The sequence below is a fragment of the Salvelinus fontinalis genome, chromosome 30, assembly GCF_029448725.1.
Source record: "Salvelinus fontinalis isolate EN_2023a chromosome 30, ASM2944872v1, whole genome shotgun sequence".
Taxonomy (NCBI): Eukaryota; Metazoa; Chordata; class Actinopteri; order Salmoniformes; family Salmonidae; genus Salvelinus; species Salvelinus fontinalis.
The window spans coordinates 14,583,491-14,599,571 of NC_074694.1; the positions used below are offsets into that span (position 1 = coordinate 14,583,491).

Consider the following 16,081-nt stretch of genomic DNA (forward strand, 5'->3'; position numbering starts at 1 on the left):
GGTGTCGAGGTAATTGAGGTAATTATGTATATGTAGGTAGAGTTATTAAAGTGGCTATGCATAGATAATAACAGAGAGTAGCAGCAGCAATCAGCATAGATGAAGGGGAGGAGACCGCTTAAATAATGTTTTTTAAGCCTTGAGACATTTGAGACATGGATTGTGTATGTGTGCCATTCAGAGGGTGAATGGGCAAGATAAAAGATTTAAGTGCCTTTGAACGGGGTATGGTATTAGGCGCCAAGCACACCAGTTTGTGTCAAGAACTACAATGCTGGTGGGTTTTTCACACTCAACAGTTTCCCGTGTGTATCAAGAATGTTCTACCACACAAAGGACATCCAGCCAACTTGACACAACTGTGGGAAGCATTGGAGTCATCATGGGCCAGCATCCCTGTGGAACACTTTCGACACCTTGTAGAGTCCATGCCCCAACGAACTGAGGCTTTTCTGAAGGCAAAAGGGGGTGAAACTCAATATTAGGAAAGGTCTGTTTCGTACACTCAGTGTATGTTAGCATACGCACAATTGCAAATTTACGTAAGAAGGTAAGAAAATGGTCATACAATTTACAGAACAAGAGATGGATAGGTGCATTTATCAAAAGAACAATACATTTTTTATAGTGAACTTGATAATGAGCTTTGCTTAAAGAGAAATAAATGAACAGGTGGATCAACAGCTATAGAAATAAGACAGCCTCTACAAGTAAATGTTTCATCATAACATTTGTATGGGTTGCATTCAGATATGAAATATGTACTTCCACCTTGTGATGACAGGAGCTTTAATGATTCACTGCTCGTGGCAATATAACGAAAACAAACTGTGAAAAGGTCATGCTTCATAGCATATCCTCTTCCACCATTCCTGTGCCAGTGTGTGTTTGTGTTCTCACCTTAATTTCTGCATCATTCTGTCACGTAACCTCAGTTTGTTTACGGGCCCAGAACCACATTAGGTCAGCTTACACATCATTTTAACTTGGTCACAAAAAGCTGGTGCAAAAGGCATTGAAAAAAAACAAAACTTTTTTGTTGTTGCCCTTTTTCCATCCATTCCTTTTGATGCACTGCACAGTAATCACAGACTACAGAATCCTTTCATACTGTAAACAATTTCTATGCGTGAACTCTCAATGTACCATGTGGCTTTGGTTTAAGTGACCATTACTTTCTATAAAAGATCAACATGCTACTTGCGAGAAATCGTATATTGGAGGATACGTACAGATGTAGGATTTTTATTTGAACCAGTATGCCACAGCAGGAAAGTAATCCTGCAGCAGCAGGAAATGTGGATTATAATTAATAGTCATTTTTTGTAGGGGTTGATACATTTTTTGTTAGGGCAAATAAAGTCTGACATTTTAAAGTGAAAATTACAAACTTTAGAAGGCTTTTTAAACCTTGAATACACTATAAGAGTGATAAAATTAAGATCATACAAGTGCATTTGAGAATGTATTAACCGTATCCCATGAAATCCGGTGCAATAATAATGTTCGTTTCAAGCCAAGGTCAGAGAATGTGTTGATGGAGTGAGCGGCATGGACAGCCATTGCTATCCCTTTTGATCAATTGTCATGTATTTCTGTTTGATGTTGTCTTCAAATGTCACCTCCTGTGAATCCTGATATTAGTTTTAAAAAGTTCCACCATCCAATCAAAGCTTTTGTCCAGCTTACTGATGTGCTGTTTGCACCACCATTTCTGTTTCCTGTTCTGCCCAATGATAATCTTACTCCACTTTTCTGTGTTAGGACTTTGGTTTGAAAATGAAAAGGATCATGACTTTACTTTCATAATAGTTTTATTTCTTATGTTAATAAAGCTATTTTGTCGGTCAGCGTGTTTTTTAGCAGGGAATTTATAACAGGGAGAACAACAACAAAGCATCCATTCTTCTCACAGCCTCCCCACTTCGACACTTCTCTAGACTACTGTTATAATCAATGATGAAGCCCACATAGCTCACTTCTGCTGCGAAAGGTAAACTTCCCACTCCACCAATGGCTGCTGGACTACTATCATTCAAGATCCCCGGATTGGCTTCTTAAGATAAATATTTGGGTACTGTCACCGATAACAAACTGAACTTTGCTGCACACACAGATACCAATTTGTAAAATCCTTCTATTTTCTGAGAATGATTTCATTATAAATATAACTACAGTAACTATATTTTATAGATTTGTTCATCTGTTTTAACTGTTTCCATGGCTGCCTAGTTTGGGATTTGAAGTAAACACCAATGATTGGAACAGACTGAATATGCTTGTGATGGTATTCAGTGAGGTCATCATGATACAACAGACAGCACTCAGAAAGATTCACGTACTAAAGTATCTAATACAGTATCTACTACAATATCTACTACAGTATCTACTACAGTATCTACTACAATATCTACTACAGTATCTACTACAATATCTACTACAGTATCTACTACAGTATCTACTACAATATCTACTACAATATCTACTACAGTATCTACTACAGTATCTAATACAGTATCTACTACAATATCTACTACAATATCTACTACAATATCTACTACAATATCCACTACAGTATCTACTACAGTATCTACTACAGTATCTACTACAATATCTACTACAGTATCTACTACAGTATCTACTACAGTATCTAATACACTATCTACTACAATATCTACTACAGTATCTACTATAATATCTACTACAATATCTACTAAATGATCTACTACAGTATCTACGATGGTATCTACAGAATCTATTACAGTACCTACAGTATAGTATCTACTACAGTATTAATACAGTATCTTATACACTATCTTCTACAGTATCTACTACTGTACAGTATCTAGTATTTTATAGGTAAAGCTAAGACAATTTTAGATAGTGACCAATGTAGCTTGAATAACAAACTTCTTCCTTTAGGCCTGCATTTTTATGCTACCCAACGTTAATCACAATAGAACAAAGAACTCTTTCATCCCACATGCAATCAATCTACTAAACTTGTGCAGGTAGAGGTGCTTCTTTTGATCGGGAATTGGAGACCATCAAAAGGAAGGGTAATTAATAACCACACACTATTGTATTCTCCCGCAGATAATAGCAAGGTTTCGACCAGAAGGTTTTCGCCAGGACTTCAACCTTAGCCTGGCAAAGACCTTCTGGTCGAAATTCTGCAATAAACTGTGGAAGCATTATTTCCCTTCCCTTGTTATCCTAAGCATTGGATCTAGTCTAGTTTTAAAAAGCTGGCAAACAATTTACAGAGGTGGGCAGCCAGTTTGGATCAGTATCAATTCATTCTTGGTCCAATGGGGATACCCCTTTGATGGCAAACACAGGCTCCACACTGTGTAGGTGGTTGGAATTTTTACCCCGTGAAAAATGAGAAGCCATCTCGGTGATCAATGTCAGACATCTTTCCAGCCATCAGCGAAATTTACAAAAAATCTGCCTTTTCAATGAAGATTAAAATAATTCTGTCCAACTGAAATTTAGCTGTAGTAATTAGATGTCTTGGAGGATATGAGGAGAAGGCTGGCTATACATCCGGGGTTTGGCCAGAGTGCATGATTTTACACCTCTGCTCTTTAAATGAGCACCATGGGAACTTTAATGACCACAGTGAGTCAGGACCTGAGCTTAATCCCTCATCTAAAAGTGTCTGGTGATGGTGATAATATGCATATTGTAACAGCTTGTGCTCTCCTCATCCTCAGATGAGGTGAGGAGAGAAGGATCCTCAGACCAAAACGCAGGCTTTGGGAAATAAGCCATCTTTTATTTGATAACGATGATGGCAAAACACGAAACGAAACAAAACACTTTAACAAGCTTACAAAATAACAAAACGACGTTGACGCAACCTGAACATAAACTTACATAACTAAACATAAACTTACGTACAGGAAAACAGACGACATCGAAACGAAACAAACAAACGCTACAGTCCTATGTGGTACGAACATACATACAGACACAGGAGACAATCACCCACAAACAAACAGTGAGAATGCCCTACCTAAATATGACTCTTAATTAGAGGCAAACGCAAACCACCTGCCTCTAATCAAGAGCCATACCAGGCAAACCAAAACCAACATAGAAACAGATAACATAGAATGCCCACCCAACCTCACGTCCTGACCAACTAACACACAAAAACTAACATAAATAGGTCAGGAACGTGACACATATTCATATATGAATGACCACATCAATTCTGGCTTTGCAGAATTTAGAATGTTTTAATGGCAGTTAAGAGTTACAAACTTGGTTAATAATTACCTGAGCCTATTGATGCTATTCAAGTATATAAAGTGGACTTGTTTTATACACTGCATTATGTTGCGAGTTGACAAGGTTGCCTTACACCAGAGTCACAAAATAGTGTGTTTATAATTGCTATTTGTTTATCCATCCAGGATCTAATATCACCATATATTGTACCTAAAATGTAAATTCCAGATTAGAAATAGTGCCTCACTTTTGCAAAGTCAGTCATTTAGTAACACTAATTGCAATAGAACATGCTTTATGAAGCATAGCATGGAACAAATTATTAATACAATTTAATGTGGTGTTAAAGAGGGGGTTGTTTTCCCCATACCATTATAGATAGCATCAAGGGCATCTTTTGGAAAATACGTTATGGAAATTGTGCAAACATTAAATGCTAAGCAAACACTCTAAATTGGATTATGGTATGTGTGTACATATGGATGTGTGAAAATCATCATGATCAATTATGCACAGAATTATGTGTGATAGCTACTCATGTCTAACTGATAATCAAACATATTACCACTTTTAAAAAACATCTATAAAAAAAATACTATGACCTTAATTGTATTTCTTCCCTGGAAACTCAGTAGTGGTACTAGCTGGGTTTGAAATGCATTTTGGGACACTAGCCAGTGTGAATTAAAAAAGTTCAATGTATTTCTTGTAACAGCGTTTTGATCAAAGGTGGTTATTTGTCATGTCAAAGAGATTGTATGTGCACATACATACAGATGTAGGATCTTAATTTGATCACCCACTTTGACATTTCAGACATGATTTTCTCTTAAGGAAACTGTAGCAAACCACTACAAAAATGTCCATTAATTAATAATAACATGATAATTCACATTTCCTGTTGCTGCAGGTTAATTTTCATGCTGTAGCAAACTGGCTCAAATTAAGATCCTCCATCTGTATCCATACACACATCACATCGGGAACCACCTGATCACCATGCATACGCATACGTCAGACTGGGTGGATTTCGTGGATTTAGTATATAATAAATCTGTCAGATAAAATCTGTTAGTATACCCCCTGGGTAATGAATAGTAATTGTGCAATAGAATTATGCACATATTTACATTGATCATATAACTGTCAATGGACCAATACAGATGGCATGAATTTTTACACAAAGAGGGCTTGTCCAATGTATGTGGAGATCCGTAGGATGAAATATCACTCAGTTTGACTTAACTTTGTAAGAAAACCTACTTCGTTTGACTCTGTAGCTTCTGCAACAGCTAATGGGGATGTGAATAAAATACTAAATACCACATCCTAAATACTTATCGTAATTTAAAATGCTTATCATAAGTGTACATTTCGGGACTGTTTGGACTGCCTGGGGAAAGAAAACACTATTTAAGATATGCTTGATTTTATGATAGTGCGATTACAAATGTAATGTGGGTAAAAACGGAACCTTCGTGAGCATAAGAAAGTACTTACAAACAGCATTTTTGTGGTTTGTGTCTTTGCTGGGAAGCATTTTCACCCCTCTTGACTTCAGCTCAATGGCCTTTTTCACTGTTGGAGAGAGAAAATAGTCCACATTATAATCCATTTATGTAATTAGCATAAATGATATATTATTATTATATTAATTAGCAAAACACCCTAAGAGCAAAGGCTGAAAGAAAATCTGTCACAACGTGCAAACACTTCTGTGAGATTCCTTGCTATGCAAGCAGCTTCCCCCTCTCTCTCTCTGTCCCTCCCTGCCTCCCCAAAATCCTTTGAAGATGGGGTTTACTGTAGAAGTTCACACGCAGAGATGTCAAGCTGTCCTCCAGGTGATTGCAGAGGGCCAGGATGGTGCCAATGTGCCCAGGCTTCCGTGCTCTTGCAAGTTGGAATTTATTGGGATGACTCATGCACTGTAGGCAGCGCTGCAGGGTAGTCACTAGCTGGCACAGACACAAAGTTATAGAATCTGATTTTAAACCTAACCCTAACCTTAACCACATTGCTAACCTTATACCCAAACCTAACCTTAAATTTAGACCAAAAAGCAAATGTTTGTTTTTATGATTTTTTACGATGTATAGCCAATTTTGACTTTGCAGCTGGCCTATCTAGTGGAGATCGCTCAGCTCTGCCTCCAGGACAAGATTCATCCCAATAAACGTCAACCAGCATTATTGGGTCTGTGGTATTTAGTCTTTATGGATCAGTACATCCAAGGCACAGGAGTCATTTGTTGTGCAGGGCAAGGGAGGGCCAGCTTGTGAATAGTGGTGGCCACACAGTCACCTAACACCACTGGGCTCAGTACCCAGCAGGCAGCCCAATGCGTAGCCTGCATTTGTGTCAGCGGGAGCCAATTTGGATTTGGATACAACTCGGAATCTAATCTGGTAATTATGTCATGCAGGAAAGCTAATTAAACCCTGAGAAAGGTAAAATAGGTTCAGTGTGAGTTATCCTCTCTCCAGTATGACTTCATCCCCTTGCCAGGTATTAATAAAAGGAGTATTGTAATTTTACCGGAAAATACACACAAATCCTAAATAATTTAAATATAATGTGCAGACTTTAGTTTCTCAACTCTCTTTTAGTCAGAAGTATCTTAGAGTACACTTAGTGACTAAGCCTGGAGGGCCTCAAGCCGTGTTGAACTTCGTCAAAAGAAACCAGAGAAATACCTATGCATATACTTGCGAACCGTGTGCTGGCAGAATCCAGGCCAGGCCAAGACGTCATGTTTAGCTGAACTCTGGCAAAGAACTCACTGCCATGTGCACTGACGACTGCCTGCAATGCGAAGAGATCTCTCCTAGCCCTCTGACACTGACCCCTTACCTTGGTACTGGGCACTAAATCCTTTCCGTCGATGGTTGCTGTCAGATGTGAAATGTAGCCGTAGCCAGTTCTTGCTGCTGATGACGGGGGAAGGTAGATTCATACCGGTCAGCCTGGAAGAAAATAAGATTCTAATTTCAACCAAGTGACCCAACACCTCCATCAAAATGAAACACATGGGCCGCTGTTAGTAACAATGGAACATATGCACTGCATGACTTCAGGAATCATTACAGAGTGAATTAACTGGTAGGAATGCTAAGAGTACATACCAGATCAAATGGTTAATATAATAACATTTGTGTTGTAAAATCACACACATGGTTTACTCTAGCCTGAGTTAGACAATGTCATACTCAATTCGAAAGCAGTTTGTTTTATATTTTGCAGGGTTAACTTAGCTGCTCTAGCCCATTTACTTCACAGATGCCTTGAGTAATCATCACACATTTTGATATATTTTCAGAATGGCTGTATTGCTCCATTCTGCTGGTTTAAATGGTTTAACAACAAGCTAAGTGCATATCCCATAGCGTGCAACCATGTGCATTAACTTTCTGTGTCTGGTTTGTGTTTGCAAGCATGGATGTTCAAATTGAAGGATGAAGAACGCTGGAGGATGAAGAACGCTGGAGGATGAAGAACGCTGGAGGATGAAGAACCCTGTGGGATGAAGAACCCTGAGGGATGAAGGACCCTGGAAGATGAAGAACCCTGGAAGATGATGAACCCTTTGGGATGAAGAACGCTGGAGGATGAAGAACCCTGTGGGATGAAGGACCCTGGAAGATGAAGAACCCTGGGGGATGAAGGACCCTGGAAGATGAAGAACCCTGGAGGATGAAGAACCCTGGAGTAAAAAGAACCCTGGATGAAGAACCTTGAAGGGGGAAGAACCTGGAAGGAGGAAGAACCCTGAAGTATAAAGAACCCTGGATGAAGAACCTTGGAGGAGGAAGAACCCTGGATGAAGAACCCTGGAGGATGAAGAACCCTGGAGGATGAAGAACCCTGGATGAAGAACCTTGGAGGAGGAATAACCCTGAAGTATAAAGAACCCTGAGGGATGAAGAACCCTGAGGGATGAAGAACCCTGGAGTATAAAGAACCCTGGATGATGAACCCTGGGGGATGAAGAACCCTGGAGTATAAAGAATCCTGTTTGAAGAACCCTGGGGGATGAAGAACCCTGGAGTATAAAGAACCCTGGATGGAGAACCCTGGGAGATGAAGAACCCTGGAGTATAAAGAACCCTGGATGAAGAACCTTGGAGGATGAAGAACCCTGGAGTATAAAGAACCCTGGATGAAGAATCTTGGAGGATGAAGAACCCTGGAGTATAAAGAACCCTGGATGAAGAAACCTGGAGTATAAAGAACCCTGGATGAAGAACCTTGGAGGATGAAGAACCCTGGAGTATAAAGAACCCTGGATGAAGAAACCTGGAGTATAAAGAACCCTGGATGAAGAACCTTGGAGGATGAAGAACCCTGGAGTATAAAGAACCCTGGATGAAGAAACCTGGAGTATAAAGAACCCTGGATGAAGAACCTTGGAGGAGGAAGAACCCTGGAGTATAAAGAACCCTGGAGGATGAAGAACCCTTGAGTATGCATTATACATCTGGGATCTACTTTTGATATTTTTTCTCGGAGTAATTGTATTAGTGTAAAATAATATAATTTGTTGAGCACGCAATATAGCTGGGTATTTGTATTATTTATTTGATACAGTCTTTTTTGCTCATCTTTATCAAGGGTGCCAATAATTTGGGAGGTGACAGTACAGTTATCTTTCAAATCAATCTTTACCGACATGCTGTGCTATCTGTATTTCCCAATCATAATGAAGTCTTTATGGGAAGCAGCTTTGGTGATGGAGTGGGTCGCTGCAGGTGTAGCAATTTAGGTAAAGTACCTCAGACCATGGACACATGATTGTTCCACCAACACCTCAGGCATTTTAGTTACACAAGTCCAGTTCAATCTCTGTTTATTTCAATAGCCTCCCAGCAACTGAAACCAATACCTGTTCATTAGCCAACTCTTAAATCTTCACAAACAGTACTAAAAACACAGTGGTTATTTCAAGTACAGCAGCAATTTCCTTTTAATTCTTGCTCCTTTTCCTTGTGCCTTGTATTGGGAAGACCTTTGCCTTATTTCTGCTCAGACTGCCTCTTCCTCTCAGCCTAGTTTTCACACTCCAATGAACAACACTGTTAAAAAAGAAATTGAGAAAAAACCCAAACACCACTCAGCAGTAATTGCTATTCGCTCACTGTCCTGTGCCAACTCCGGCTGGACCTTCAATCCAAGACAATGCAAGGGAGGTTTTGTAAGAATGAAATGTATGATCTATCTATTCTACAAACATGAAAATCCTTGTTTGTCAATCTATTTTAAATTAAAGGGGGGGGGGGGGGGGGGGCAATAGTTTATAATGAGTTTATAACCTTATAATTTTATTGAGTAGTGGTAGTTATGAGATCATGATGTACTGAAAACCAATGTGAAGTGGGTGCAAAACTTAAAAGGAAAGGAGGGCTTTTATTTTATACAGTAGTTATTATATTGTTAATTCAGCTTTCATTTTATGCAGTAGTTATAATATTGTTAATTCAGCTTTGGAAACACAATGTATGACAGGTCATGAGGACAAATATATCTGCACTGATGACTTTTACTAGTATTTGAATGTGCCTTCCACGCACATTCTACACATCGTCATATAACAAAATCCCATGGAATTAATATAATAACATTTTGATCACACTTCAAGGCACAACGATTTCTCAACCGTTGGACACTACACTCTTAGAAAAAAAGAATTCCAACAGGGTTCTTCGGCTGTCCCCATAGAATAATCATTTTTGGTTCCAGGTAGAACACTTTTAGGTTCCATGTAGAACAGAAGGTTCTACATGGAACCCAAAAGGGTTCAACTTAATTGGTTAAAAGGTGTCACGTGACATAATTTGTCGCCATGGAAGCACTTGACACATCTCCTTCATATCCATTGCTAAGTGACTAACGATGCTTCAGGGACACAATTGATTCTCATATTGTATTATGTGCTGTGAAGGGTTCTTCAGAGTGTTCTTCTATGGGGACAGAAGAAGAACTCTTTTAGGTTCTAGATAGCATCTTTTTTTTCTAAGAGTGTACCTTACAATTGTTGTGCAAAACTTGCTGTCCATACACATTAATCAAAAATATCTGTTGTCACACATGAGGTGTCAAATGCATTCAACATCCATTATTCTGCCTGAGAGTTTATAAGACCTCTATCACCTTCAAAACTTTTTTGCACAATAACATGATTGGCATGACAGCTGACAAATAGAGCCATACATAGAGGGAGTTGGGTCATTGTGGCTTCTGTCAAATACAGTATGTTTCTGATGATCATATCCTAGTCTGAACTTAATTGGTTAAAAGGTGTCACGTGACATAATTTGTCGCCATGGAAGCACTTGACACATCTCCTTCATATCCATTGCTAAGTGACTAACGATGCTTCAGGGACACAATTGATTCTCATACTGTATTATGTGCTGTGTAACTTATAGTGGAACTGAGAGTGTTTTAACTGCTTTGCAGATATGAAACAAACAGAAAGTCATAATATCAGTCAAAAATATAAAATACCAGTTTATGCTACAAAACCAATTTTATAAGAGGTTTTAAAAATGCATTTAAAAAAACATTGTTTGCTGCCTCCATTCGGGATGCACTGTTTAATTTTCAATTACTCAATATTTTGGACAAAACCAGACGAATTTAACTAAGGCTAGGAATTTATGCTCTTTTCGAGGCAAGCAACACTGAAGCATGCACGAGAGCACCAGCTGTTCTGGATGACTGTGTGATAATGCTCTCGTTAGCCGATGTGAAGAAAACCTTTAAACAGGCCAACATTCACAAAGCCGCTAGGCCAGCCGGATTACCAGGATGTGTACTCAAAGCATGCGCAGACCAACTGTCAAATGTCTTCACTGACATTTTCAACCTCTCCCTGACTGAGTCTGTAATACCTACATGTTTCAAGCAGACCACCATATTCCCTGTGCCCAAGGAAGCGAAGGTAACCTGCCTAAATGATTACCGTCCGTGGCACTCACGTCGGTAGCCATGAAGTGCTTTGAAAGGCTGGTCATGGCTCACATCAACAGCATCCTCCCGGACACCCTAGACCCACTCCAATTCGCATACTGCCCCAACAGATCCACAGATGATGCAATCTCAATCGCACTCCACACTGCTCTTTCTCACCTGGACAAAAGGAACACCTATGTGAGAATGCTGTTCACTGACTACAGCTCAGTGTTCAACACCATAGTGCCCACGAAGCTCATCACTAAGCTAAGGACTCTGGGACTAAACACCTCCCTCTGCAACTGGATCCTGGACTTCCTGATGGGCCGCCCCCAGGTAGTTAGAGTATGCAGCAACACGTCTGCCATGCTGATCCTTAACACTGGGGCCCCTCAGGAGTGTGTACTTAGTCCTCTTCTGTATTCTCTGTTCACCCATGACTGCGTGGCAAAACACGACTCCAACACATTCATTAAGTTTGCTGACGACACACCAGTGGTAGGCCGGATCACAGACAACAATGAGACGGCCTATAGGGAGGAGGTCAGAGAACTGGCAGTATGGTGCTAGGACAACAACCTCTCCCTCAATGTGAGCAAGATAAAGGAGCTGATCGTGGACTACAGGAAAAGACGGGCCGAACAGGCCCCCATTGACATTGACGGGCTTTAGTGGAGCGGGTCAAGAGTTTCAAGTTCCTTGGTGTCCACATCACCAACGAACTATCATTGTCCAAACATACCAAGACAGTTGTGAAGAGGGCACGACAAAACCTTATCCCCCTCAGGAGACTGAAAAGATTTGGCATGGCTCCCCAGATCTTCTAAAGGTTATACAGCTGCACCATCGAGAGCATCCTGATCGGTTGCATCACCGCCTGGTATGGCAATTGCTCGGCATCTGACCGTAAGGCGTTACAGAGGGTGGAGCGAATGGCCCAGTACATCTGGGGCCAAGCTTCCTGCCATCCAGGACCTATATAATAGCCGATGTCAGAGGAAAGCCCATTAAATTGTCAGAGACTCCAGTCACCAAGTTAAAGACTGTTTCTCTGCTACCGCATGGCAAGCATTACCGGAGCACCATGTCTAGGACCAAAAAGCTCCTCAACAGCTTCTACCACCAAGACTGCTGAACAATTAATAAAATACAATTGCCACCAGACAATTTACATTGACCCCCCCCCCCCCCATGTTGTACTCTGCTGCTACTCGCTGTTTATTATCTATGCATAGTCACTTCACCCCCTCCTACATGTACAAATTACCTTAACTAACCTGAACCCCCGCACACTGACTGGGTACCGGTGCCCCCTGAATATAGCCTCGATATTGTTATTCTTATTGTGTTACTTTTTATTATTACTTTTTATTTTAGTCTACTAGGTAAATATTTTCTTAACCAACAGTGCAGTTCAAGAAGAGTTAAGGGCTTGTAAGTAAGCATTTTACGGTAAAGTCTACACTTGTTGTATTCGGCGCATGTGACAAATTAAGTTTAATTTGATTTGAATGTCAGTGCAAACAAACTAACAAGGGAAATGATCACAAGTCAGTAATAATGTGGCTAATAGGCTAGAGTATCTATTTATGTAGCAAGCTAGCTTGGGTGCTTGATTGGGATAAACATGCATTGGCAGGCAAGCTGCAGAAGGATGAGCAGGCTACAATTCCCCATCATTTATCAGTGCAATTTTGACGGCCAAGTAGCTGAATTTTATCTAAATCGAATCAAATTGTATTTGTCACATGTGCCGAATACAGCAGTACCTTTCTGTGAAATGCTTACTTACAAGCCCTTAACCAACAATGCAGTTCAAGAAATAGACAAATTTAGGAATGTCAGTACAATCAAACTAGCAAGGGCAATGATCACAAGTAAGTCATAACGTGGCTAATAGGCTAGCGTATCTATTTATGTAGCAAGCTGAAAACACATAGCCTTACATTAGCTAGATAGCTAGCTAGCTACTGGGAGGATGTCATGTCATTGGAGGAGTGGGTGGGTGACTGACTTTTTCCCCTCAAATCGTTTTTCAGTGGCTACATAGCTAGAGATGCAGGTGTCATTTGGTTAGCTAGCAACAAAAATGTAAATTGCTTTGCTAGCTAGTTATGCTGAACTTGAACAACTGTTATCCAGTTAACATATCTCTTGCATTCACAATATACTATGGCTATCTTCGCCGATTTCAGAGCACTCTCGTCTCAGTGTGCCAGAGTGCAGAATAACTGATGAATTTACGAATGCAGAATATGACCGGTGTCAGTAAATGTAGGCAAAAAAGTAATAGTTAGTAACGAACATTCTAGATAACAAGCCCTTAACCAACAATGCAGTTCAAGAAATTGACTAAAGTAAAAAAAAAAGAAAAAAAAAAAAGTAACAAAACAAAATTACATAACAACGAGGCTATATACAAGGGGTACTGGTACCGAGTCAATGTGCGGGGTACAGATTAGTTAAGGTAATTTGTAAAGTGACTATGCATAGATAATAAACAGCGAGTAGCAGTAGTGTAAAAACAAAGAGGGGGGGTGGTCGATGTAAATAGCCCAGGTGGCCATTTGATTAATTGTTCAGCAGTCTTATGGCTTGGGGGTAGAAGCTGTTAAGGAGCCTTTTGATCCTAGACTTGGCACTCCGGTTCTGCTTGCCGTGCGGTAGCAGAGAGAAGAGTCTATGACTTGGGTGACTGGAGTGTTTGACAATTGTTTGGTCCTTCCTCTGACACCGCCTGGTATATAGTTCATAGATGTCAGGAAGCCTGGCCCTAGTGATGTACTGGGCCGTACCCTCTATGGCGCCATACGGTCAGATGCCGAGCAGTTGCCATACCAGGCGGTAATGCAAATAGTCCGGATGCTCTTGATGGTGCAGCTGTAGAACTTTTTGAGGATCTGGGGACCCATGCCAAATCTTTTCAGTCTCCTGAGGGGGAAAAGGTGTTGTCACAACTGTCTTGGTGTGTTTGGACCATGGAATGGTAGATTTGCAGTGGAAGAATGTGCAAAGTAGAAATAGAGATAATGGGGTGCAAAGGAGCAAAATAAATAAGTACAGTAGGGGAAGAGGTAGTTGTTTGGGCTAAATTATAGATAGGCTATGTACAGGTGCAGTAATCTGTGAGCTGCTCTGACAGCTGGTGCTTAAAGCTAGTGAGGGAGATAAGTGTATCCAGCTTCAGAGATTTTTGCAGTTCGTTCCAGTCATTGGCAGCAGAGAACTGGAAGGAAAGACGACCAAAGGAGGAATTGGCTTTGGGGGTGACCAGTGAGATATACCTGCTGGAGCGCATGCTACGAGTGGGTGCTGCTATAGTGACCAGTGAGCTGAGATAAGGCGGGGCTTTACCTAGCAGAGACTTGTAGATAACCTGTAGCCAGTGGATTTGGCGACGAGTATGAAGCGAGGGCCAACCAACGAGAGCGTACAGGTCGCAATGGTGGGTAGTGTATGGCGCTTTGGTGACAAAACAGATGGCACTGTGATAGACTGCATCCAGTTTGTTGAGTAGAGTGTTGGAGGCTATTTTATAGATGACATCACCGAAGTCGAGGATCGGTAGGATGGTCAGTTTTACGAGGGTATGTTTGGCAGCATGAGTGAAGGATGCTTTGTTGCGATAAAGGAAGCCGATTCTAGATTTAATTTTGGATAGGAGATGCTTAATGTGAGTCTGGAAGGAGAGTTTACAGTCTAACCAGACACCTAGGTATTTGTAGTTGTTCACGTATTCTAAGTCAGAGCCGTCCAGAGTAGTGATGCTGGACGGGCGAGCAGGTGCGGGCAGTGATCGGTTGAATAGCATGCATTTAGTTTTACTTGCGTTTAAGAGCAATTGGAGGCCACGGAAGGAGTGTTGTATGGCATTGAAGCTCATCTAGAGGTTAGTTAACACAGTGTCCAAAGAGGGGCCAGAAGTATACAGAGTGGTGTCGTCTGCGTAGAGGTGTATCAGAGAATCACCAGCAGCAAGAGCAACATCATTGATGTATACAGAGAAGAGAGTCAGCCCGAGGATTGAACCCTGTGGCACCCCCATCGAGACTGCCAGAGGTCCGGACAACAGGCCCTCCGATTTGACACACTGAACTCTATCAGAGAAGTAGTTGGTAAACCAGGCGAGGCAATCATTTGAGAAACCAAGGCTGTCGAGTCTGCCAATAAGAATGTGGTGATTGACAGAGTCGAAAGCCTTGGCCAGGTCGATGAATACGGCTGCGCAATAATGTCTCTTATCGATGGCGGTTATTATGTTGTTTAGGAGCTTGAGCGTGGCTGAGGTGCACCCATGACCAGCTCTGAAACCAGATTGCATAGCGGAGAAGGTACGGTGGGATTCAAAATGGTCGGTAATCTGTTTGTTAACTTGGCTTTCGAAGACCTTAGAAAGAGGGTAGGATAAATATAGGTCTGTAGCAGTTTGGGTCTAGAGTGTCACCCCCTTTGAAGAGGGGGATGACCGTGGCAGCTTTCCAATCTTTGGGAATCTCAGACAATACGAAAGAGAGGTTGAACAGGCTAGTAATAAGGGTTGCAACAATTTCGGAAGATCATTTTAGGAAGAGAGGGTTCAGTTTGTCTAGCCCGGCTGATTTGTAGGGGACCAGATTTTGCAGCTCTTTCAGAACATCAGCTATCTGGATTTGGGTGAAGGAGAAATGGTGGGGGCTTTGGCGGGTTGCTGTGGAGGGTGCCGGGCAGTTGACCGGGGTATGGGTAGTCAGGTGGAAAGCATGGCCAGCCGTAGAGAAATGCTTATTGAAATTCTCAATTGTAGTGGATTTATCGGTGGTGACAGTGTTTCCTAGCCTCAGAGCAGTGGGCAGCTGGGAGGAGGTGCTCTTAATCGCCATGGACTTTACAGTGTCCCAGAACCTTTTTGAGT

The 16,081-nt window shown here is 41.1% G+C and overlaps 1 protein-coding gene across 3 annotated transcripts in view; it reads right to left on the reverse strand.

Annotated features, from left to right (window-relative positions):
* Window positions 1-16,081, reverse strand: part of LOC129828690 (CUB and sushi domain-containing protein 1-like) — a 466,738-nt gene that overhangs the window by 154,971 nt on the left and 295,686 nt on the right. For all 3 annotated transcript variants that reach the window (XM_055889829.1, XM_055889828.1, XM_055889827.1), the window contains exons 6-7: window positions 7,093-7,205; window positions 5,740-5,817 (exon numbers count right to left, since the gene is read on the reverse strand). In XM_055889829.1, the coding sequence (XP_055745804.1) occupies window positions 5,740-5,817; window positions 7,093-7,205 (191 nt within the window). The remainder of the gene's footprint in view (window positions 1-5,739; window positions 5,818-7,092; window positions 7,206-16,081) is intronic.